Source organism: Pseudorasbora parva, chromosome 3 (genome assembly GCF_024679245.1).
Source record: "Pseudorasbora parva isolate DD20220531a chromosome 3, ASM2467924v1, whole genome shotgun sequence".
In the NCBI taxonomy this organism is placed as follows: domain Eukaryota; kingdom Metazoa; phylum Chordata; class Actinopteri; order Cypriniformes; family Gobionidae; genus Pseudorasbora; species Pseudorasbora parva.
This window is the reverse complement of record NC_090174.1, coordinates 39303240-39322552: the sequence shown is the minus strand read 5'-3', so window position 1 is coordinate 39322552 and position 19313 is coordinate 39303240. Positions and strand designations below refer to the sequence as shown.

Genomic DNA, 19313 nt, shown 5'->3' with positions numbered 1-19313 from the left:
TCCAAGTAAAACTGCCAAATGCATAACGAAAAACAGGGCAGGGCAGATTTTGTCCTTTGGTATTGACTGGATCGTTGTTGTTTGCTAACTGTTGTAATCTGATGTGAGTGACAGGTTGCTGGAGGGAATTATTCAGAGGAGAGATCGTTTTCACATTTCTTGGGTTTTCTGAAGCGGAAGTCGTTAGAGTTGGGATAACTTATAGCGATGAACAGGAGTTCACCTATTCCCACCTTTTCTCCTCTGGCACATCCGAGATGAATCTCGAAGAGTCAATAGATCGATATTCCAAAAACATTACATTGTCACATGAAAGGTACAGATGAGATCAAGCAATCATCATGTTTTGGAGCACAGTATCACTCATCGAAGGTTGCTCATAGTTCTTTCTCTGAGAGGATAATTACCTTGATTCAGAGTAACACTTAAAGTGCTGCATACATGCTTCCTCCTGCACCGTGTTACGTACCTCCTGATGCGATTAATTAACTCTGATTTAATTTACATCTCTAGACTTGTTTGGAGCAGAGTTTATCATGATGTTCTTTTCCTGTTTAATGGAGGTGCATTTTAGTGGGCAATGTGTATTATGTTTCAGTGCATTATGAATTAACAATACATTTCTAGTAATGGTTCCCCACGCAATACACCATCTTTCCCTCTTTCGCTTTTGCTGTTTTGCTAATACTTTACATCACTCTGTGGTTTATATTTGCATTGAACATTAGTGCATCTGCTGAAGCACTGACAGCCCTTATTATAATGCCTCATGTCTGACAGACCTTTCACATAGTGAGTGATAACTCTAGAAGGGCTGTGGTGATGCGCTAGGAAGTGGAATTAGTGAACTGGAACTACAGAATGATATACATGACATTTTAAAATATACTGTCACATTTGGAAGCTACACATTTATGAGGAATAAAATGATGATATGTGTTTGTAAACATGCTTACTTCCTCTACAGGAACCAGTATCACAGACTGATCTCATGAAATGGCGTATACTGTATATGACACGCCAATTCGTATGTCATTTTGGCGTGCTATCAAGACGCATAATCGCTTTTTGGCATTGTTTCATTCTATCCCCCTACACTGCCCCTACCCCCAAACCTACCAATCACACACAAACACACACACACACACGCGCACACACACACACACACACACACACACACACACACACACACACACACACACACACACACACACACACACACACACACACACACACACACACACACACACACACACACACACACACACACACACACACACACACACTGCCCATGCCCCTAAACCTACCCATCACAAGAAACAATCTGCATTTTTACATTTTCAAAAAAAACATAATTTAGTATGTTTATAAATCCATCTACACACATTAATTTGTGGACACACACACACACACACACACACACAAACACACGCACACACACATATAATGGTTCATTTCAACGAAGATATACACACAGAATCACACAGCGTAGACATACACACGGCAACACACGGCGTAGACATACATGCGGATAGTTCAAAATGTGTACAGATAACACGCCACTTGGCTTTAGAAAATGCTGTGTATGTTTACACAAAGTCATGATGTCATGTTAAGTATCAGCAGCTTCTGAGAAATAATGTCACTTACAATGGATTGAAATGAGTAAGATCATCATAATGAGCAAAAGGTATGTTTAGTGATGTCACTTGAATAGGCCACCTGGCAGACTGGCATTTTAACAGTCAACAACTTTCATTGCATATTAATTTATGCATTCAAGACTGTTTCATTCCATTAGTCGATAAATGATAGATGAAGATTGGCAAAGCACTGAGATTTGACTCTTTTGTGCAAGTATAATATGTAGAAAGAAAAGAGATATATCATGAAATGTTATATGCAGAGTAACTCCTTCACAAGAGCCACACCTTTTCAATTTGAAAACGTTCAACCAGGCAATGTTATTTAATTATTCTCTCTAGATTTTCCATCACTGTCTTGCTCAAAAACATGGTTTTGTGATTGGCTAGAATAGATATTAGATGTGATTGGATTGCACATAATTGTTACTCTGCAATTCAGACAAACCTCTTTTTCTTCCTCCTCCCCTTTCCCCCCTCTCATCTTTTATTCCCGTCAGGCAGACTGGCAGACGGCGCATTGGCATCCCCTGGTACCATCCTGTGAAATGACTACTGCGTCACAGATGTAATGTGCTTGGATTCTGTGTGTGTAACAGGAAGAGAGAAAGGAAGATGAAGTGCATTGTATTTGATTGGGACGGAGTGTAGGGGATGCTAGAACTCTCTCTCTCTCTCTCTCTCTCTCTCTCTCTCTCTCTCTCTCTCGTTCTTTCTTTCATTCTTTCTTTCTTTCTCTCTGTCAGGTGCAGCTGCTGCAGTCTGGGGATTAGTCTCACTTCAGATCTCCTTGAGTCAAAGTCAATGAAGATACCGCAGTACTGTGTGGCTTTTTCCCATCACGACACAGCTGATAAGCACAAAATGTCACTTATTACTTATGGTTTCTTTTCTTTTATAACAATAATTTGCCATTATTGTGTATTTTTAAAATTGATGGCAAATTGGTGGATTCATTTTTTTTACACAGGAACAAGAAGGGAGCAGAAGGAAGAGAGAGGCGCACCACTTTTGATAGAAACAATGTCTTAATGGTATACAAAAAAAGAAAATTAAGTGTATTTAGGAACTTATTTCCATAATGCAAAGTGATGGGGAGACCAGTCAGGCTTGAAGGCAAATGCAGCTGGGAGGCACACAAACCCGAGTGGAAAATTTGGTGTCTGAAACTGTAACTCGCACAGACATCCATTGTATGCCAGTGTGGTAAAATAGTCAGGGAAAAGGGGGAAGGATTTCCTTTCCGTAAGGACTTTGGCATTCAAGGATTTCCCTTCTATTTTTTCTCATTTAAGGGGAGGGTGGATTGGGTTTGATGTCAAATATATAACGGTCACACTGATTTTATGTGAGTGCCCATGGTGGAATTGTGTGGTCAAATAAAATGGACACATCAAACATTAAGTTTTGCTATCAATGTGGAATGAGACTAGCTTTCTTCATCACAAAGGTTCTATTTTAAGAATTGTCAGAGCAGATAACTGTCCTATTGAAACTGTCAACAAAATGTGATTTCTGAAGCCTCATGCTGAGTCATTTAAGATGGGGATCCTGAAAGAGACGCATCACTCCCCAAAGCTAAACCTGTATATTGAAAATGGGAAGCAGGCACTGATGTGAATTGTGTCCTATTAACATTCCTTTTTAACTAGGCAATCTGATCCATCAATTTGCATTAGCGTGCTGCCTCAAGCCACTGGCTTAACCCGAGAAGACCTCTATCCAACTCTATGTGGAGTCAAGAAGAGAGTCAATATCTGAATTGATCAAGTGCAGAAAGTGGTCTGAATACTAATCACCATTGCGGTACGATGATGACTAAAACAGGCTCTTTTATAGTTATGTTTATGAAAAGCCAGAAGTGCATCTTCTGAGGACATCATTATTGAGTAGGGTTTTTGACCTTTGCTTCTGATCTGAACATAATGATGAAAGTTATGTTTTCAGTTGTGCAAGCTGATCCTAGATCAGCACACAAAGCTTATGTCTAAACAGAGCTCTTTTACTTTAGTGGAAGCTGATTATGACCTGGATAGGTGGAAAGAGACCTGGGCCATTTTGAGATAAATATAGTCCTCAAAAGCACATTGTGTTCTAGAGGCAATTGGTAAAAAGTAGGGTATCACCAGTACTCTCTGAGAGGGCTTTGTTAAGACATAGTTACTCTGCAGAAGCGTATCTATAGGACAATCTGTGACCAGTGCACTTATATATTTTAATCTGTAGCGTACCCTCATTTCTTTTTGTGTACCGGCACTTTTTACACGTTGCCGTGATGTACTCTGATCGCTCACCGTATCACACCTCCTCCACCCCCAAGCACGATATCTTTTTTATACGATTTATTGTGCATTTATTGGTTAATTTGAGGTTTACTAATACTAGAAACTTTCAATAAATTAATGGAAATGTTCTATAGACTGTCACTGAATATAATTTTGCATTTGGGGTCAGGGCCCTCTATAGGGGGCCTCAGCAAACTTTCAAGGGAGACTCAAGATGACAAGATTACTTATTTTATTTATTTTAGTTATTTATTTTAATCTGGACACTATATGATCTTTTTAACTTTTAATTTTTAACAGTGGATTTTTAAATTGTTGTAGACAGTGGGGGGACTTGAAGTCAAAACGGTTGAGAAACACTGCCCTAAACCTAACTGTTATCGCAGGTAGCACTTCTTGATGAATTGCATTACTTTCTGTCACTATACATAATAATTCTGAACTCAACTAAATCAATGCAGGTTGAAATTTTCTTGACATGACTGCGTGATAAAGTTTCCCAATGAAACCGGTTTTTGAGCGGGGGATGAAAAGAGACCAGTGAGGGGCAGGGGGATGTTGGTGGAATGCCAAGCAATCAAACCAATGTGAAAACAATCCGAGAGGTGAAAAGCCAAGCCAGATGGGGCTGCCAGCTTCATTTGTGATGCCAGCTTTGACCTAGGCTACTTCATTTTCCTAAAGATTTCCTATCACTTCTGCAGGCAAGGATGATGTAACCTATAAAGTTTTTTTGTTTTAACATGAGTTTAGCAGTGTATATTTTCTATATATAGGCATTGCACAGGGACAGATGAGAAACTATGAGCCAGGAAAGAACTGGAGCACCTTGTTCTAAATCTATCTCCCCCTGTAGCCTACACTGCTGCGATAATAATGTTTTCCTTTTAAGACAACTCTCCATGCTTTACGACTGAATTATTGGATGGATATTTTGCAGTTTGCAATATTATAGTCAATGTTTTGATTCAGACAAAATGCAAACGTTTTATAATCTATAAATAAACTACGCTAAATCGCTAAACTGTCTTACTCGCATTAACTCGGTGGTTATATCACCGTGGATACTTAATTATTTCATATTTTACGGCCAGTTAATGGTTAATATAGTCTTGATTACTCAGAGCGAGGCAATCTTGACACAAGTTTGAGCTGTGACGGTTTGACAAGCTCCCAGATGACGCGCACGGAGGAACTCACAGTCACCACGAGAGCTTCCTTCATCAACGACAAACTGCTCACCGTTTCATTCTCCTCCTGACACGGAAATTAGTTTGGCGCAGTTCTCGGTTACGGCGGGTTTTCTTTTTCATACACATACAGCGAACGTGAGCCTCCGTTCACTTCTCTCAGGTAACGCGAGCCAATAAGCGCTCGAGGACGGTGCTCAAACAAGCGAGCTCACGGAAAAAGAGGCGGGAACCTCGCGCACCTTCAGAGGACGCGGAGCGCGTGCGCGCGCATTCACATCGCTCGAGCTCACACAGCTTCACGGGCTCCTCAAACCGGCGGCTTGCAGAAGGGGCAGGTGGACGTCTGCGCAGACTACCACCTCCACTTGGCGGTCTGAACGCACCTCGGTGGACATTTAGCCACTTCTCACAGCCCGTCCGTAATCTCGGTGTCATTTGTCACAAATACATGCCGTTCAAGAGCTCGTAGTAAACAGTTCCTCGAGATGGAAAACGCCCACACTAAATCTGCATCAGAAGTTTTAGCAAACTTCGGTGTAAACGAAAACACTGGACTCACGCTGGAACAAGTGAAAAATAATTTTGAAAGATATGGACCTAACGGTGAGTAACCTCTCGTGTATTTACCTGGCCGTGTGTTTATAAGTGTTGACTCGTGCCGGCGGAGTTGAGCATACGCAGAACACGCGTTTCCTACAGCGGAAGAAAGTTATTCTCTACAATAGGGTACCTCGTAGGCTTTTGTCTCACTTATATTCTAAGAAATATTTGGAGAGGATGAGATGCCAGCATGGCGAGGTCCACATTACTGATGAGATCTCCGAAATGATGAATTATGATGCAGTCTCTCTAAGTTTTGGACTTTTACTTAGAATAACCTTCAAACATGATGCTTTAATTGTGTTTTAAATAATTTTGAATGTGAGGGAAAAACTCTTGACTTCATAAATTTTCATTTTGATAATGTATAATGAAGTCATATCTGTTCAGCCTCTCTTTTATGAGGTGGGACATTATGACCAATGAGACCGGCATTTTCCATTCACCCTCTTTTATTACCTCTATTTTGAATTCAGGCAAATCCAGAGTGATTGGAGCTCTGTTGCCGTGAACCTTTGAAAAGAAAACCTTCTGTTGAGGTGTCTTAGTGCACCGACGGCATTATGTCGTAGGCCTATTGAGATGCAAGCGTCCGTGTCCTGCAGGATTTGTGCACCCCTCATTAGAAGGCACTAGCTCCCAAACTCAGAATTGTATTTTATTTTTTTGGCTAAAAGGCATGTGCAGGGAATAGCCCTCCTTTGACAGGCAAATATTGTTTCAAGAGATAAAGAGTGAGATAATGTACCAGTGACCAGCATTATAGAACTTGTGAAACCTGTTTTCTACTTTCTCAGTGAGACAAAATGTTCATATAGAAACATTGTGCATCAGGTTACGCTGCCCTACTACGACAACTGCTTGTTTCAGAGTACACCTTAAAAAAAGCTTTTTTGTTGTTGTTGTACAAGACTGTACTGTACTAAATTAGGTTTTTGCTTCATATTTCATTAAGGGCCCGAGTTCCTCTTAAGAATGGCACAAGCTGCGTATTTACATTTCCCTATTGTAATAGCCGTGATGAGAATAGTTTTTTCTGTCATTTAAAGGAAACTTTATTTGTCCAGTTCACATCGCAAGATTTTTTTTTTTTTGCAGGGTCGATTAGTTGAGAGTAGTAAATAATGACATGAACAAGCATGACAGACTCTGTGTTTGTCCCATACAGCATGTCATGGTTTTGATAGCATTGCCCAGACGAACACTCACTTCTTTCTGTCAAAGTTTCATTGATATCTCATCTTATCTACAGTACACTTGACAGCAGTGGCTCTGAACAGTTCCCGGTGCGGATTTAATACTTTTTTATTTTTGTCTGAAAATTTCTCTCTCTCTCAGTTTAGCCTATCATTGGTGCTTTGTGGTTCCACACCCAGAGTCATTTCAAACTCTATAACAGAATTTGCACTTTGACACGTGACATGTTTTCCACTACAGCACTTTTTATCACACAAAAACCGCTTGCTTGATATTCAAATTAGAACGGCGGCACTTCCAAATGAACATACAGCAACTGAAGATATATTATCAACTGTCATTTATTACGAAATGAACATGAGTTAGTGTCAGCATGTGAAAACCCATCACAGATTAATAAAGAATCCCTATTGCATTTGATCTCCCTGCAGAATCTAATGCTGCATAAGCACATCGTCCCGTGACTTTCCACTTGGGTCAGTGAACGCAATAGACTCATTAACTCGTTACATACACACTCAGCAACACTCAACTTTAACTGGGTTGTCTTTGTAGTATAAGACTAATCTCAGTAACACCACACTAGATGTTTGAAGGAGGTTCCTCTTTAAGATGGACAAAGATTATTAAATGGATGCCTAGAAAACATCCAGTGCAACAACTCCAGCCCTATTTACATGCAATATACAATACAAGTATATGTGTATGAAAGATTTAAAAAAGAAAGATATTTATGTGGTGGTTTGTGTCTAGCTGTTGTTTTGTAACATGATTTGGTTGCAATCACAGCCATCTGAGGCCAACTTTTACTTAGTGGAAAAGTAACATCTCGTTGTAGATTATGTCTTTCTCGATTTGAGCCATCAACTTCCTGTTTGACATGCAGCTGAATGCCACAGGGAATACCCTTTCCTTTTTGACCTGTTTAACATTTTTTTTTATCTGTTTGTAGTCTGTCTGTATTTTTGTGTATGCATATCTGCTTTTCAGAATGCTTTCAGAAGTTATCTTAAATTGATATTATGCTTTAGTGACAGGTGTTGTAAATAAACAATGCTTTTTTGACGCTTGTTTCATTTCAGGTAATTAACTAATTTCTCTGATGCATTTTTTTTTCCTTTTCAAATTTTATCTCACCGCCTTGTTTATGCATTTTGTGTATGTAACATTGTGCTTTTGTCCAAAGCCTGTGTGTTTGTTTTGTGTGTGTGGGTGGGAAATGCTCCAAACCCTTTTGAGATTATTCTGACACGCTGGCACGTTGTTAATGCAGGCGGACAGGAGGTTTTGTGTACCATTAAGCCATTAATCATTATTATATATTAGCACCCACATTTATTTTTTCCTAGAGGTAATTCTAAAAAAGGCTTTTGCAGAATGCATCTGAAACCTAACATCAGAATTCCTCAGAAAGCATCTCTCGTTCTACTCTTTTTGGTCTGTGGGAAACCCCATTAAAAGTTAACCACTTCAGCTCTGCACCCATCCGTGGGTCGGTCCAAAATTGCTTCATCATAATCTTTTTTAAAAATCTATAACTCGCGCACCACAAAAGTAGACATATATGGGATCATTTGAAAGATTAGAACCTCAGCTTTCTTAATAACCCAATAACTTCTGCGAGAAAATCATGCAAATAAGATAAAATTTCATATTTTTATCACACAAACACACCTAAAATAAACAAGTCATATATCAAATGAAAGCTATCGGCCTCAGGAATAATTAACTGAGCAGTTAATTTCACCGATCCAATAATTTACAGTAAATTTATTATCAAAAATTCACAAAGATGGAAATGACTCCTTTGAACAAGCAAACACATGAGTCATATTCCTGTTCGGATCATAAACTCGTTGTAAAGCTACTAGCCTCTTTTTACATGTCTGTGAACAAGCATGGCCAAATGACACTGTAATATGTCACCGATGTCCAGATCAAAACGTGATGCAGACAAAGACTCTTACTATTGTTTTGATTGTCGATGTTAGCCACGATTTCTGATAATGTCATCACGTATTGCATCATGCGACAGAAAAGCTGAGAATCTCAGCTCTTTATAGACATGTGGATCATGATTCTAGACCAATCAGAGCCTGAGATCTCCCTTTACAAAGTTGAAGAGGCGGAGCCTTCTTTTCAATTTCCTAGTGGCCAGTTTATGTCACTGGAGATGAGTAGAAGTTATTAGATACTTTGGTCAGATAAATCTCAATAACTTTTATTTGCAAGGAGATATCAAGAAAATTATTTTCCCCCCTGTTTAGTGCCAATTTATAGAATCAACAGAAACTTCCAAAAAGCTTGGAGACTCAAATGATTAAAAAAATATAACAAATTAATTAAAAATAAATCAAAATTGTGAATAGATACAATAATATATGCAATATTCCACCACTGTGTAAAAATTGAGAGTTTTTTTTCTGTAAAATGATACCATTTTTATTAATTTACTCCAATGAATGTGGGTAGGGCGCTCTTTTAAATTCAGATATTCCTAATTCTCAAAAAAATGTGCTGCAGAGTTAAAGTTGTTAAGTTACAGCATGCTGTAAGATATAGCAACATTCCTTGGAATGATATATGACTGGCTAGAACATCCTACAGACTAGGCATAACATATCAATAACAGTATACTGTAAATGGTTTTACAGTTGTACTTTGTACTGTAAATATTTGAACTTCCTTAAAAGTAGAGTTTTAAGGATATAATATATTGTCAAAAGTATTGGGACACGTCTCCAAATAACAAAGTGGAAGCAAATGGGAATCACTGCAACTCTGCCACCAAGTGGTAGGCCACGTAAAATCACATAGCTGGGTCAGTGCATGCTGAGGTACGCTGTACGCAGAAGTCGTCAACTTTCAGCAGAGTCTACAGACTTCCAAACTTCATGTGGCCCTCAGATTAGCTCAAGAACAAAGTGTAGAGCTTTATGGAATGTATTTCCATGGACTAGCAGCTGCATCCAAGCATTACAACACTAAATGCAAAGCGTTGGATGCCGTGGTGTAAGAGATGCCTCCACTGGACTCTGAGACGAGTGATGAATCACGCTTCTCTGTCTGGCAATCCGATGGACTAGTCTGGGTTAGGCTGGTTGCCAGGTGGTACTTGCCTGACCGCATTGTGCCAAGTGTACATTTTGTTGGAGGGGAGGTAATGGTGTGGGGTTATTTTTCAGGGGTTGGGCTTTGCACCTTAGTTCCAGTGAAAGGAACCTAATGCTTCAGCAAACCAAGACATTTTGAACAATTTTATGCTCCCAAATTTGTGGGAAAAGTTTGGGGATGGCCCCTTCCTGTTCCAACATGACTTCGGACCAGTGTAAATAGCAAGGTCCGTAAACACATGGATGAGCGAGGTTGGAGTGGAGGAACTTTTTCCTGACCTTAACCCGATAGAACACCTTTGGGATGAATTAGAGCAGAGACTGCGAGCAAGGCTTTCTCATCCAACATGCCTGGCTTCACAAAGGCGCTTCAAGAAGGCTGGTCAAAAATTCAAGAAAAATGGTCCAAAATAAACACACCTAAACCTTTTGGAAAGTATTTCCAGAAGAGTTGAAGCTGTTAAAGCTGCAAAGGGTGGGTCAACTCCTACTGATTAAGAATGGGATGCCATTAATGTTAATGCATGTAAAGGGAGCTGGAGGTAGTTCACCCCAAAAATGAAAATTACCACGTATTTACTAATTTTCCAAACACATATGACTTTTTTTTAAATTTGGAACATATAAGATATTTTGAAAATTATCACATACGTTGAAAGTCAGTGGCAACCAAAACATTCTTCAAAAAAAAAAAAAAAAGTTCTTCAGAAGAAAGTCATTAACAACACATGGGCGAGTAAAGGCATGTTGATTTTTTTTTGGGGGGGGGGGGGGGGGTGAGCTATCCCTTTAAAATTGTAATAAATACAACTAGTTAGTTTACTTTTTAATATCTGTTGTATATACATCAACATTATTTTGAATTTAAATTAATGTGTGCATCCTGTGGAGCAATTTACACTAGCAACAAAATTCATCTAACAGATGAAAGACTTTTTCCTTTTTGACTTGGTCCATTTAAATTATTCATCTCACCCTCATGTCATTTCGACCCAATATTATCATCTTTCTTCAGTGAAGCACAAAATGAGATCTCAGTCAGAATGTTTGAGCTGCGCTTTTATTAAAATGAAAGTAAATAGGTATTTTAATATCCCAAATCAGCTCAAAAAATGACAAAGTATAATAAAAGTAGTCTGACTTACACATTATATTCCAAATATTTTGAATCCATTCATTAGCAACGAGGAACAGACTGTTCCTAACATAAAGTTTAAAAAAAAATTATATTACAAAAGTCAAGTCAAATTTATTCGTATAGGGCTTTTTACAATACTCATGATAAAATGAGAACAAATAAACTACAAGCATTAGGACAAACTACAATAGAACAAACATAAATACCTAAATTATACAAAGTAATTTATCCGTGGGAACCAACCGAGGCCTGTGGCACAAGTGCTAATGAGCGTCACCAAGGCGCCACACCGTTCTCGAGTCCCACAGAGGAGCTTCAGAAAGGATAAAAGGCAGAGTGGTGACAGTGTTTAAGTTTATGGCAGTCGTCTGTGAGGGTGACTTTTATTTTGTTATATGCTTTGGTGATGAAAATTATGTTTCCACCTGCTTCTTTCCTTAGCCGAGGATATTTGCAAAGATGGCATTTTGACAGTAAAAGGTGTTCAACTGTTATTCCAGTGAGTGGGCAAAAATAATTCATATATTATTAATATGATAGGCAAAAATCCTCACATAGACCCATAATAATAATACTTTTAATTTGTACCTGTGCTCTTCCTACTTGTATAACAACTTAACAAGCAGGAAATATACATATATTGTTATCAGTTTGCACTGCATAAGTTATGAATTATATGTAGATTAATCCTTATTAAAGATACTGAAGTTATTTAGTCAAGAGCAGAGCATATTTAGTGAGCAATTACTTTTATTCTTTACATTGTCATTGTAAGTGGTTACTGTCACTTTAAAAGATCTTCCGCTGTCGCACATGATATGGATGTGAGATGCTGAAGTCGCATTTACAAAACTTACAAAACACGTGACTGTCCCCCACCTGCTCCTCTTCAGAAAAATTGAATTTGCTGTCCCATTGATCATGCATTTACATGAGGGTTATGGTTTTTTGGCAGGAGTGCCTTCCGTCTTGCGTCCATCATCCGTCTCAGTTTTTTTTTTTCCCGTGTTGTCACTTCATCTGACCTTACACACTAACCTCGCGACAACGGCCACCTATAGTACTGTAGGCCATAGACTGTAGGCTACTGCAGATAGCAGTTATTGCGAGGCTAGTTACAGAGCTCAGATTGGAAATGTTTTTATTATCATTATATCAAGATCGGACGATATAAGTGCCAATTAAGTGCACACACATACACATAAGCAAAACGATCTATAACAATGCAATACTAATACATATTAAAACACGTTTTACTCACATGTGTTGCACCATTCCTGTCGGATCCAAAACCAGCATCAACCGGAGATTTGTTTACAAACTATTCCGCAGTGAACTGAAGTGAATACGTCTTCCCCACGTGAGCTGGAACTTCATTAAAAATAAAGTTCAACCACATATTCCTAATACTAGGATCCGAAGGAAACTTATGCAGCAACTGTGTTCTTCCACAACCAGGAATAGCGCGATATCTTGCTATCTTCCTCTGTATGTTTATTGTTGTTGGTTAGTTTTCACGAGCCCTTCATGAGTCTGTGGGTGTGGCTACTGAATTAAACGCGCTGTGGAGGCGGTGTTTTGTCACACAATGACATCAGTATGAAGCACAAGACCGTTTGCTGGGCCTGGCGTCTTTAAAAGCTTTTCTTTGACTAACAAGGAAGTTTTCAGCTCTGAAACTTACAGGATATTCTTATATTACCATGACCTTTTATATATCAAAAGCTTGAGGTAAAGTTGATTTCACCCCTTTAAATCTCGCTATTTTATATTTATTTTATGTGACCAAATCACCATCCACTTTAATTGTATGGAAAAGGGCATCTGAATATCTCCTTTTGTATTTCCTGAAAGTAACTGGGGTGAAATGACATAAAGGATGGGTAAATGATGACCTGTGTGACCTCTCATCTAGATGTTTAGACATGATCATTAACTGTAGGTCAGGGAACTGTGACTGCATAGTCGCTAGTCTATTATTTTAGTCTTCTTTGTGACATCAATCAAAATGAAGGAAGCATGTTCATTAATGATCTTAAAAGCCAGTCTGTTAAACACCAAATAGGGCAAAAAATCTGCACAGAAAATGCTATATTTTGAATTGAGGTCAATTCCATTTTGTATTTCACCTGCGTGCATAAAGAGGCCAATGGTTTGCTGCTGCTGTAACTGCGGTGGATCGAACCCTCTGGGGTTAAAGTCATTGTTAGCTGGGTATGTGATCCCACAGAGCTATCGCTGTAGGGAGCAGAAAGGTCTACATTTGCTATAACATTTTTGGTCATAATGTTTTTTAAAGGACATGACTTTATGATTCATCTTTAAGGACTGTCTAGTTTGTTCATTTTTATTTTAGACCCATAATACTAGATACTAAACTTTGTAACATTCTACACTGCTAAAACAGATTGTGTGTGTCTGTATGTGGAAGAAGCAGCTTTCTCATTTACAGATGTGATCTAAGGACTGTTTGGTGGTTCGAGCTTTGTGGTACAGAGTTTTGCGTGTGTTGTGCAAGTGTGCGCACATGTGTTTTTGTAAGCTGTACTTTAAGTTTGCATGGGAATTACTACTGTTGCATTTTATCTCCCCTATGGTTTGAACAAGTGATTCATTTATACGTTTTAAGTATGTAACTGTCACAATTGGGGTCAGTTACGTTTTTTCTTTCTTTTTTGTTGTTCAAAGGAATCAATTATTCTATTCAACAAGAATGTTAAAGGTGCAGTATTTATTGTAGTATTTTTGCAGTAAAATATCCAAAAACCACTAGGCCAGTGTTATATATTTTTTTGTTATATTTTATGTCCCAAATGTTTCCAACCATTTGTAAATTGTGAGAAAATTGCTACTTTAACCAAGGAGCCAGGACGTCTGAGGGAGTCGCCTGTCAATTTGCGTCATATCTGCGTGACCCTCGGTTTTCCGGTTTTATTCGGCAGAAGCGCTGAACTCTTAGCAGTGTGCAACACGTGTCACAACAGCTGCACAGTAACGTCATAACATCTTTTAACACACTCAAATGTATCTAATATGATAAACAGAGCTGCGTTACCTCCTACTCGTCACTGGAAAAGATTGTCTCATCATAATAAAAGTCTTGAATTAGTTATTAAATAACTAATTCTTCAAGTTGATTAATTCTGCCTGGGGTAAATGCATGAACTTGAAAACAAATAAAACGTGCTTTTAAACTGAAAGAGTGAGCATATTATTCATTTGTTGGAGACATAACCAATAAACAAATTTAATTTACATTTATTTAGCCTATTACATTTACAATTTATATTTCAAACATTTCATTATTTTACCATTACAGTTGATCACTAACTAATAACTATCAAATCAAACAAGTGCAATTACAATAAATAAATAAATGAAAAAAATAAAAATAGTTTTATTCCCTTCCAGTGCCGTAAGATGCATCTCGAAGTCATAAGACTCTCATGACGCAATGCGCATGCGCGGTCAGAACTGCTGTGGTAAAACTGTGGTTGGGGTAAAACTCTGCGGCTCTGCAGTCAGACCCTTCTCGCTCATGAGGTATATGTTGTTCATCTTATTAATAATCGCTCCAGCGGTCTTGCTCAGCTCCTCAACACTCGGTCCTGCTCTGCTTTATACTACAATAACGTTAATAATCGCATCCATCAACATTACTTCAGCCAGAGTCCTATCCCGATTCTTTTCCACTGGCTGTGAAGTGAAGACCACATGTTCCAAGAATATTGAGCTTAAACTTGGTGTCATCAAACTACACCTTTGTTTTGAATAGGTGGTGGCGCCCTCTAGCGGATGGAAAAGTTACATAGTGCACCTTTAATGATAAAAAGTGATGGTAAATATTTATATTGTTAGTAAAGATTTCTATTTTTAATTAACACTGTTCTTTTAAACCTTTAATTCATCAATGAATCCTAAATAAAATATTGCAGGTTCCAAAAGCAGCACAGCTGTTTCCAACATTGATAATAACAGTATGACACTGAAGACTGGCGCAATGGCTGATGAAAATTGTAACTTTGCATAACAGATATAAATTATAATTTAAAATGTATTAAAATAGAAAAACATTATTTTAAATTGTAAAAAAATCATATTATTATTATTTATTTATTTTTAAGAAGTTTTTAAGCTGTGTCGATTAATGCAGATTGTCTTTCGTTCTTACTACTTTGAGTAAAGATAAAGGCTGGAGCAAGACTTGCTTTGCAAACTTTAATGTTAGGCTTCATCAGTCATTTGCATTAGTGCTGGGCTAACGTGCTATTATCGATAGTTTCAGCATGTGAACCGCAATACATTACACACATTGGAATCAGAGAAATTATAATGGAAACTTCTCATAATGTACCTCAAACTGAGTCGCATCTTTGAGAGACGTCCTGTTTAAGGCCTGTGTTGAATAACTAGTTCTTCTGATATTTTGTCATCATTTAAAGGGTTAGTTCACCCAAAAATGAAAATTGTCATAAATTACTTACCCTAATGTCATTCAACACCCGTAAGACCTCCGTTCATCACAAATGAAGATATTTTTGTTGAAATCCAATGGCTCACACACACTGTAAAAATTGTTTGTTGTTTTTTGTTGGTTTAATTTTAAAAAAGTAAGTAAGGTTAAGGTTGCCTTAATTTTGAGTTTATTGAAATTAAAAAATTGAGTTACAAGGAAATTTGTTTAATAGATAGAAACTCAAAATATTATTGTATCTGAACCACATAATTTTTTTTATAAATCACGAAAATAGCACTATTTGGCATGTTTCACTGCGTCATCAGAAATAAAACACACACACTTACCCAATATGCTTACAAAATCTTTTAATAATATTTTAATAAAGGTTGTCGAATCTCAGAAAATCTTCATTGTATTAACTCAATTTTAATTTCAATGAACTCAAAATTTTAAGGCAACCAGGTAACTTTTTTTCTAAATAATTTTTTACAGTGTAGTTACCACAGCTGCAGCTACAAACTTGCTGGATCCTGCAGCCTATCTGGCAACCTCAAGTCAGGGGGGAGGGGGGGAGGGGATACTGCTCTACAGCCTTTTGAAAGTGATTGCAGTACCAGTTTTGACCACAATCTTACATACTTTAAAAGTGTATGATAATTCAAATAATGAGTAATAATAGATGACCGGTATTACGACACTGTTCGTCAAAATGACAGACACCATGAGAGTCTAAGGCATCCACTGAACTAACTGTTTCAACAACCCTAGGCACACTTAACCATTTTTTGTAGGCCCTCTCTATTTTTGTCTACCATATGAAAATATCCGCTAGTGCGAACCAGAGAAAACGGCTCGTGCCAGCTCTACAAAGTGGTGCATTTTCTGCGGCTTCTCTTAGTATACGTTTAAAACCATCTTCAATGGTGTACCTTAGTGGTACCAGTTCTCTTTTCGTACATGCAACAATGCTCTGAAATATGTAGCAATGAAATGCTGAGGTTTTTGAAGCATCATGTTGCATTGGTGCATCATCATCTTTTTTACTTTAATTTACTGTAACTCCAACACACCCTAATACTGCACATGTAGAACAACAATGCAGATGTATTTTGTCTTTTTATATTCCTTGCTAGAATAGGTATTGGTTATGTTTTTTCCCCATGCTTGTTTGAATGAAGGAAGTAAACTGAGGCTAGAGCGTTATCATTAGCACATCTTGTGTGTGCTTGTGTCAGTGTGTTTGTGTGATCTGCTTCTAACTTGTCACTCTGCTCGCATTCTCACCTCCCACTTCTGCTCACAGCGTTACCTTCTTGTGGCGAACCGCTCATTTGACTCAGCCTGCATGAGTGTATGTTTTTTTATTTAATCACAACCATTTCTCTTTGGTTGCTGATGTGCACCTTGGTTGCTAAATAGAAAATGCTTCTGTGTGTTCCTGTATGTCTGTCTAGTGTTTATGAATGAGTGTGTATGCATGTTTTTGTTGTTGTTGTTGCTGAACTGGTCCTGTCTGGTCAGCTCTCATATTTTCCCTGTTCTGCAGAACAGGTAGAAGAAAAAATGCGTAAAGAAGTATAGATCAGCTAATTTAACCCTGCGTTGGAAGTCCAGGATACAGTAGCCAACAGCACTGTTGAAAATTGTACATATACTCACTAGGGCTGGGCGATATGTTAATTTTTTGGTCGCCTTTTTAATCGCCTTCAAAAATATAGCGATATCCGATAATATCATCTACTCCACACTGATCCTGCCCACTCCCCATTCTGCTCAAAAAATCAAGCCCGACCCTACCGGAGCCTGTGCACGTTGTGTCCGAGCCTGGCCCGGCCCGGCCCGACACATTAACTGTAATTATGAGAACGAGCCTGTAATGAGCGAAGCGGACCGGTGTAACTCATGTTAAAACTAACATTAATGAAATAAGCTGATAACATCACTGTTTTCCCAGAACGACTGTACAGCCAAATCAAATTTTTCTGCAATATTGTCCTGTTTAACACTGAAGCTGCTTTGAAACAATCGTCATTGTAAAAGAACTATATAATAAATAAAGCTGACTTGGCTTGACTCAGTTTAATAATCCGCAGGCGCACGCTCATGAACCGCTCACCTGTAAAATAATTAAATCCAGCTCAGACATTTATCTGTAGCTCACTTTGTTGTAGCCATTAAACAATGTTTGTCCTCTTTCTTTTTGCATATTATGTTTGAATAGGCCTATTATAATAGTATTTTTACATTTCATCTGATTATGATAAGTGCAAAGATGCGAGTGAGTCAGAAATGATTTTGGTGGTTATATTTACCGTATTTTCCGGACTATAAGTCGCTCCGGAGTATAAGTCGCATCAGTCAAAAAATGTGTCATGACGCGGAAAAAAAACATATATAAGTCGCACTGGACTATAAGTCGCATTAGGGCAGAGCTGGAGCCGCGCGTGCATGCGAGTACCCGCTCGTGCCCGCTTCACTGCATAACCCGAGCAGAAGAAAGAAAATTTGAAGTGAGTGAGAAACTTGTAAGGGACTGGCGAGAAGCAGCGGTTACTTTAACTGTGATGTTAACGAACCTAAAGTTACCGAACCAAAGGCACAGGGAGACGGTCACAACCTGATTGGTCGGCTTATATAGGAGCTCGTTTACCGAACATTCAAAACAATGCTGTGTGCGGATTACACGTGCTGGTATTTTATGCGTGTACATATTAGGGCTGGGCGATAAATCGATTTTATGAATTAATTCGAGTTTTTAGTTTACGACGATTTTTGTGAATGAATTCTCTTTCAAATCCGCCGACGCTCCCCTCTGACCTCCCGTAATGGCTCAGCCCTCCCCGCGCGTGTTTGCCACAGAGGTACACAAACAACAAGGATCGCGTCTAACAACATACCGTGTCATTCGTAATTGGTTCAGTTTTTCACAGAACAATTAACAATACCCCGCTGCAAAGTGTGTTTGAAGTCTGAACGGAACCGCGCTAGGCGCTATACTCATTTAAAGCTGCGCTGACACGAACGCAGCGCGAGCTCACACACGGGCCAATCTCGTGACAGACACGATACACAGCGCTGGTGATCCAGTGAGAGAGCGTTTAAATCAACACACCATCGCTACTGTGATCTAGTGGAAGCGGTCGGCGCAGAATTCTGTTATAAACCACAGATATCAGATCAAACAGAGCTGAGCGAAGGTCAGGGGTTTCAGTCACAAATCACCAACATTTACCATGATTTACTGTAGTAAAACCACATGGATTTAATGTTGTTGTTGTTGTCATTATTTATCTCAGGATTCGTACAACCTTTTGAGATTGAAATTCAAGCACTTTCCAATGGTTTTCAAGAGCTTCACACTTATTTCCAGCACTTCAAAGCTCTAGATATCCGATTGTAATGTTATTTTTAATGTGATGGTTTGTAAAACTAAAAGTTTAAAGGGGTCTTGTGAAAGAAATAGTCGAATGTTTTTTTTAGTTTATTTTTTTTAAATGTGTAATCCATTTTGTAGCATTTTTATTTAAAAAAAGATATGAAATGCCCACCACTATAACCAGCAGAAGAGCACTTATTGATTTATTAGCGATTTTCACTCCCTAATGTATGGAAAGTACGAAGTCACAGTCTCAGGAAAAACTAAACTTTTCTTCAAATTGTGACTAAATTACAGTAAAGCAAAGAG

General features: G+C 38.4%; 1 protein-coding gene across 2 annotated transcripts in view; it reads left to right on the top strand.

Moving 5' to 3' along the window:
- Positions 1-5118: 5118 nt before the first annotated feature.
- The window catches only part of atp2a3 (ATPase sarcoplasmic/endoplasmic reticulum Ca2+ transporting 3), an 88271-nt gene continuing 74076 nt past the window's right edge, over positions 5119-19313 (top strand). The window contains exon 1 of one of the 2 annotated variants that reach the window (XM_067438781.1): positions 5119-5724. In XM_067438781.1, coding sequence (XP_067294882.1) covers positions 5607-5724 — 118 coding nt within the window. In that variant the 5' untranslated portion in view covers positions 5119-5606. The remainder of the gene's footprint in view (positions 5725-19313) is intronic. The other variant, XM_067438782.1, reaches the window with a different exon arrangement.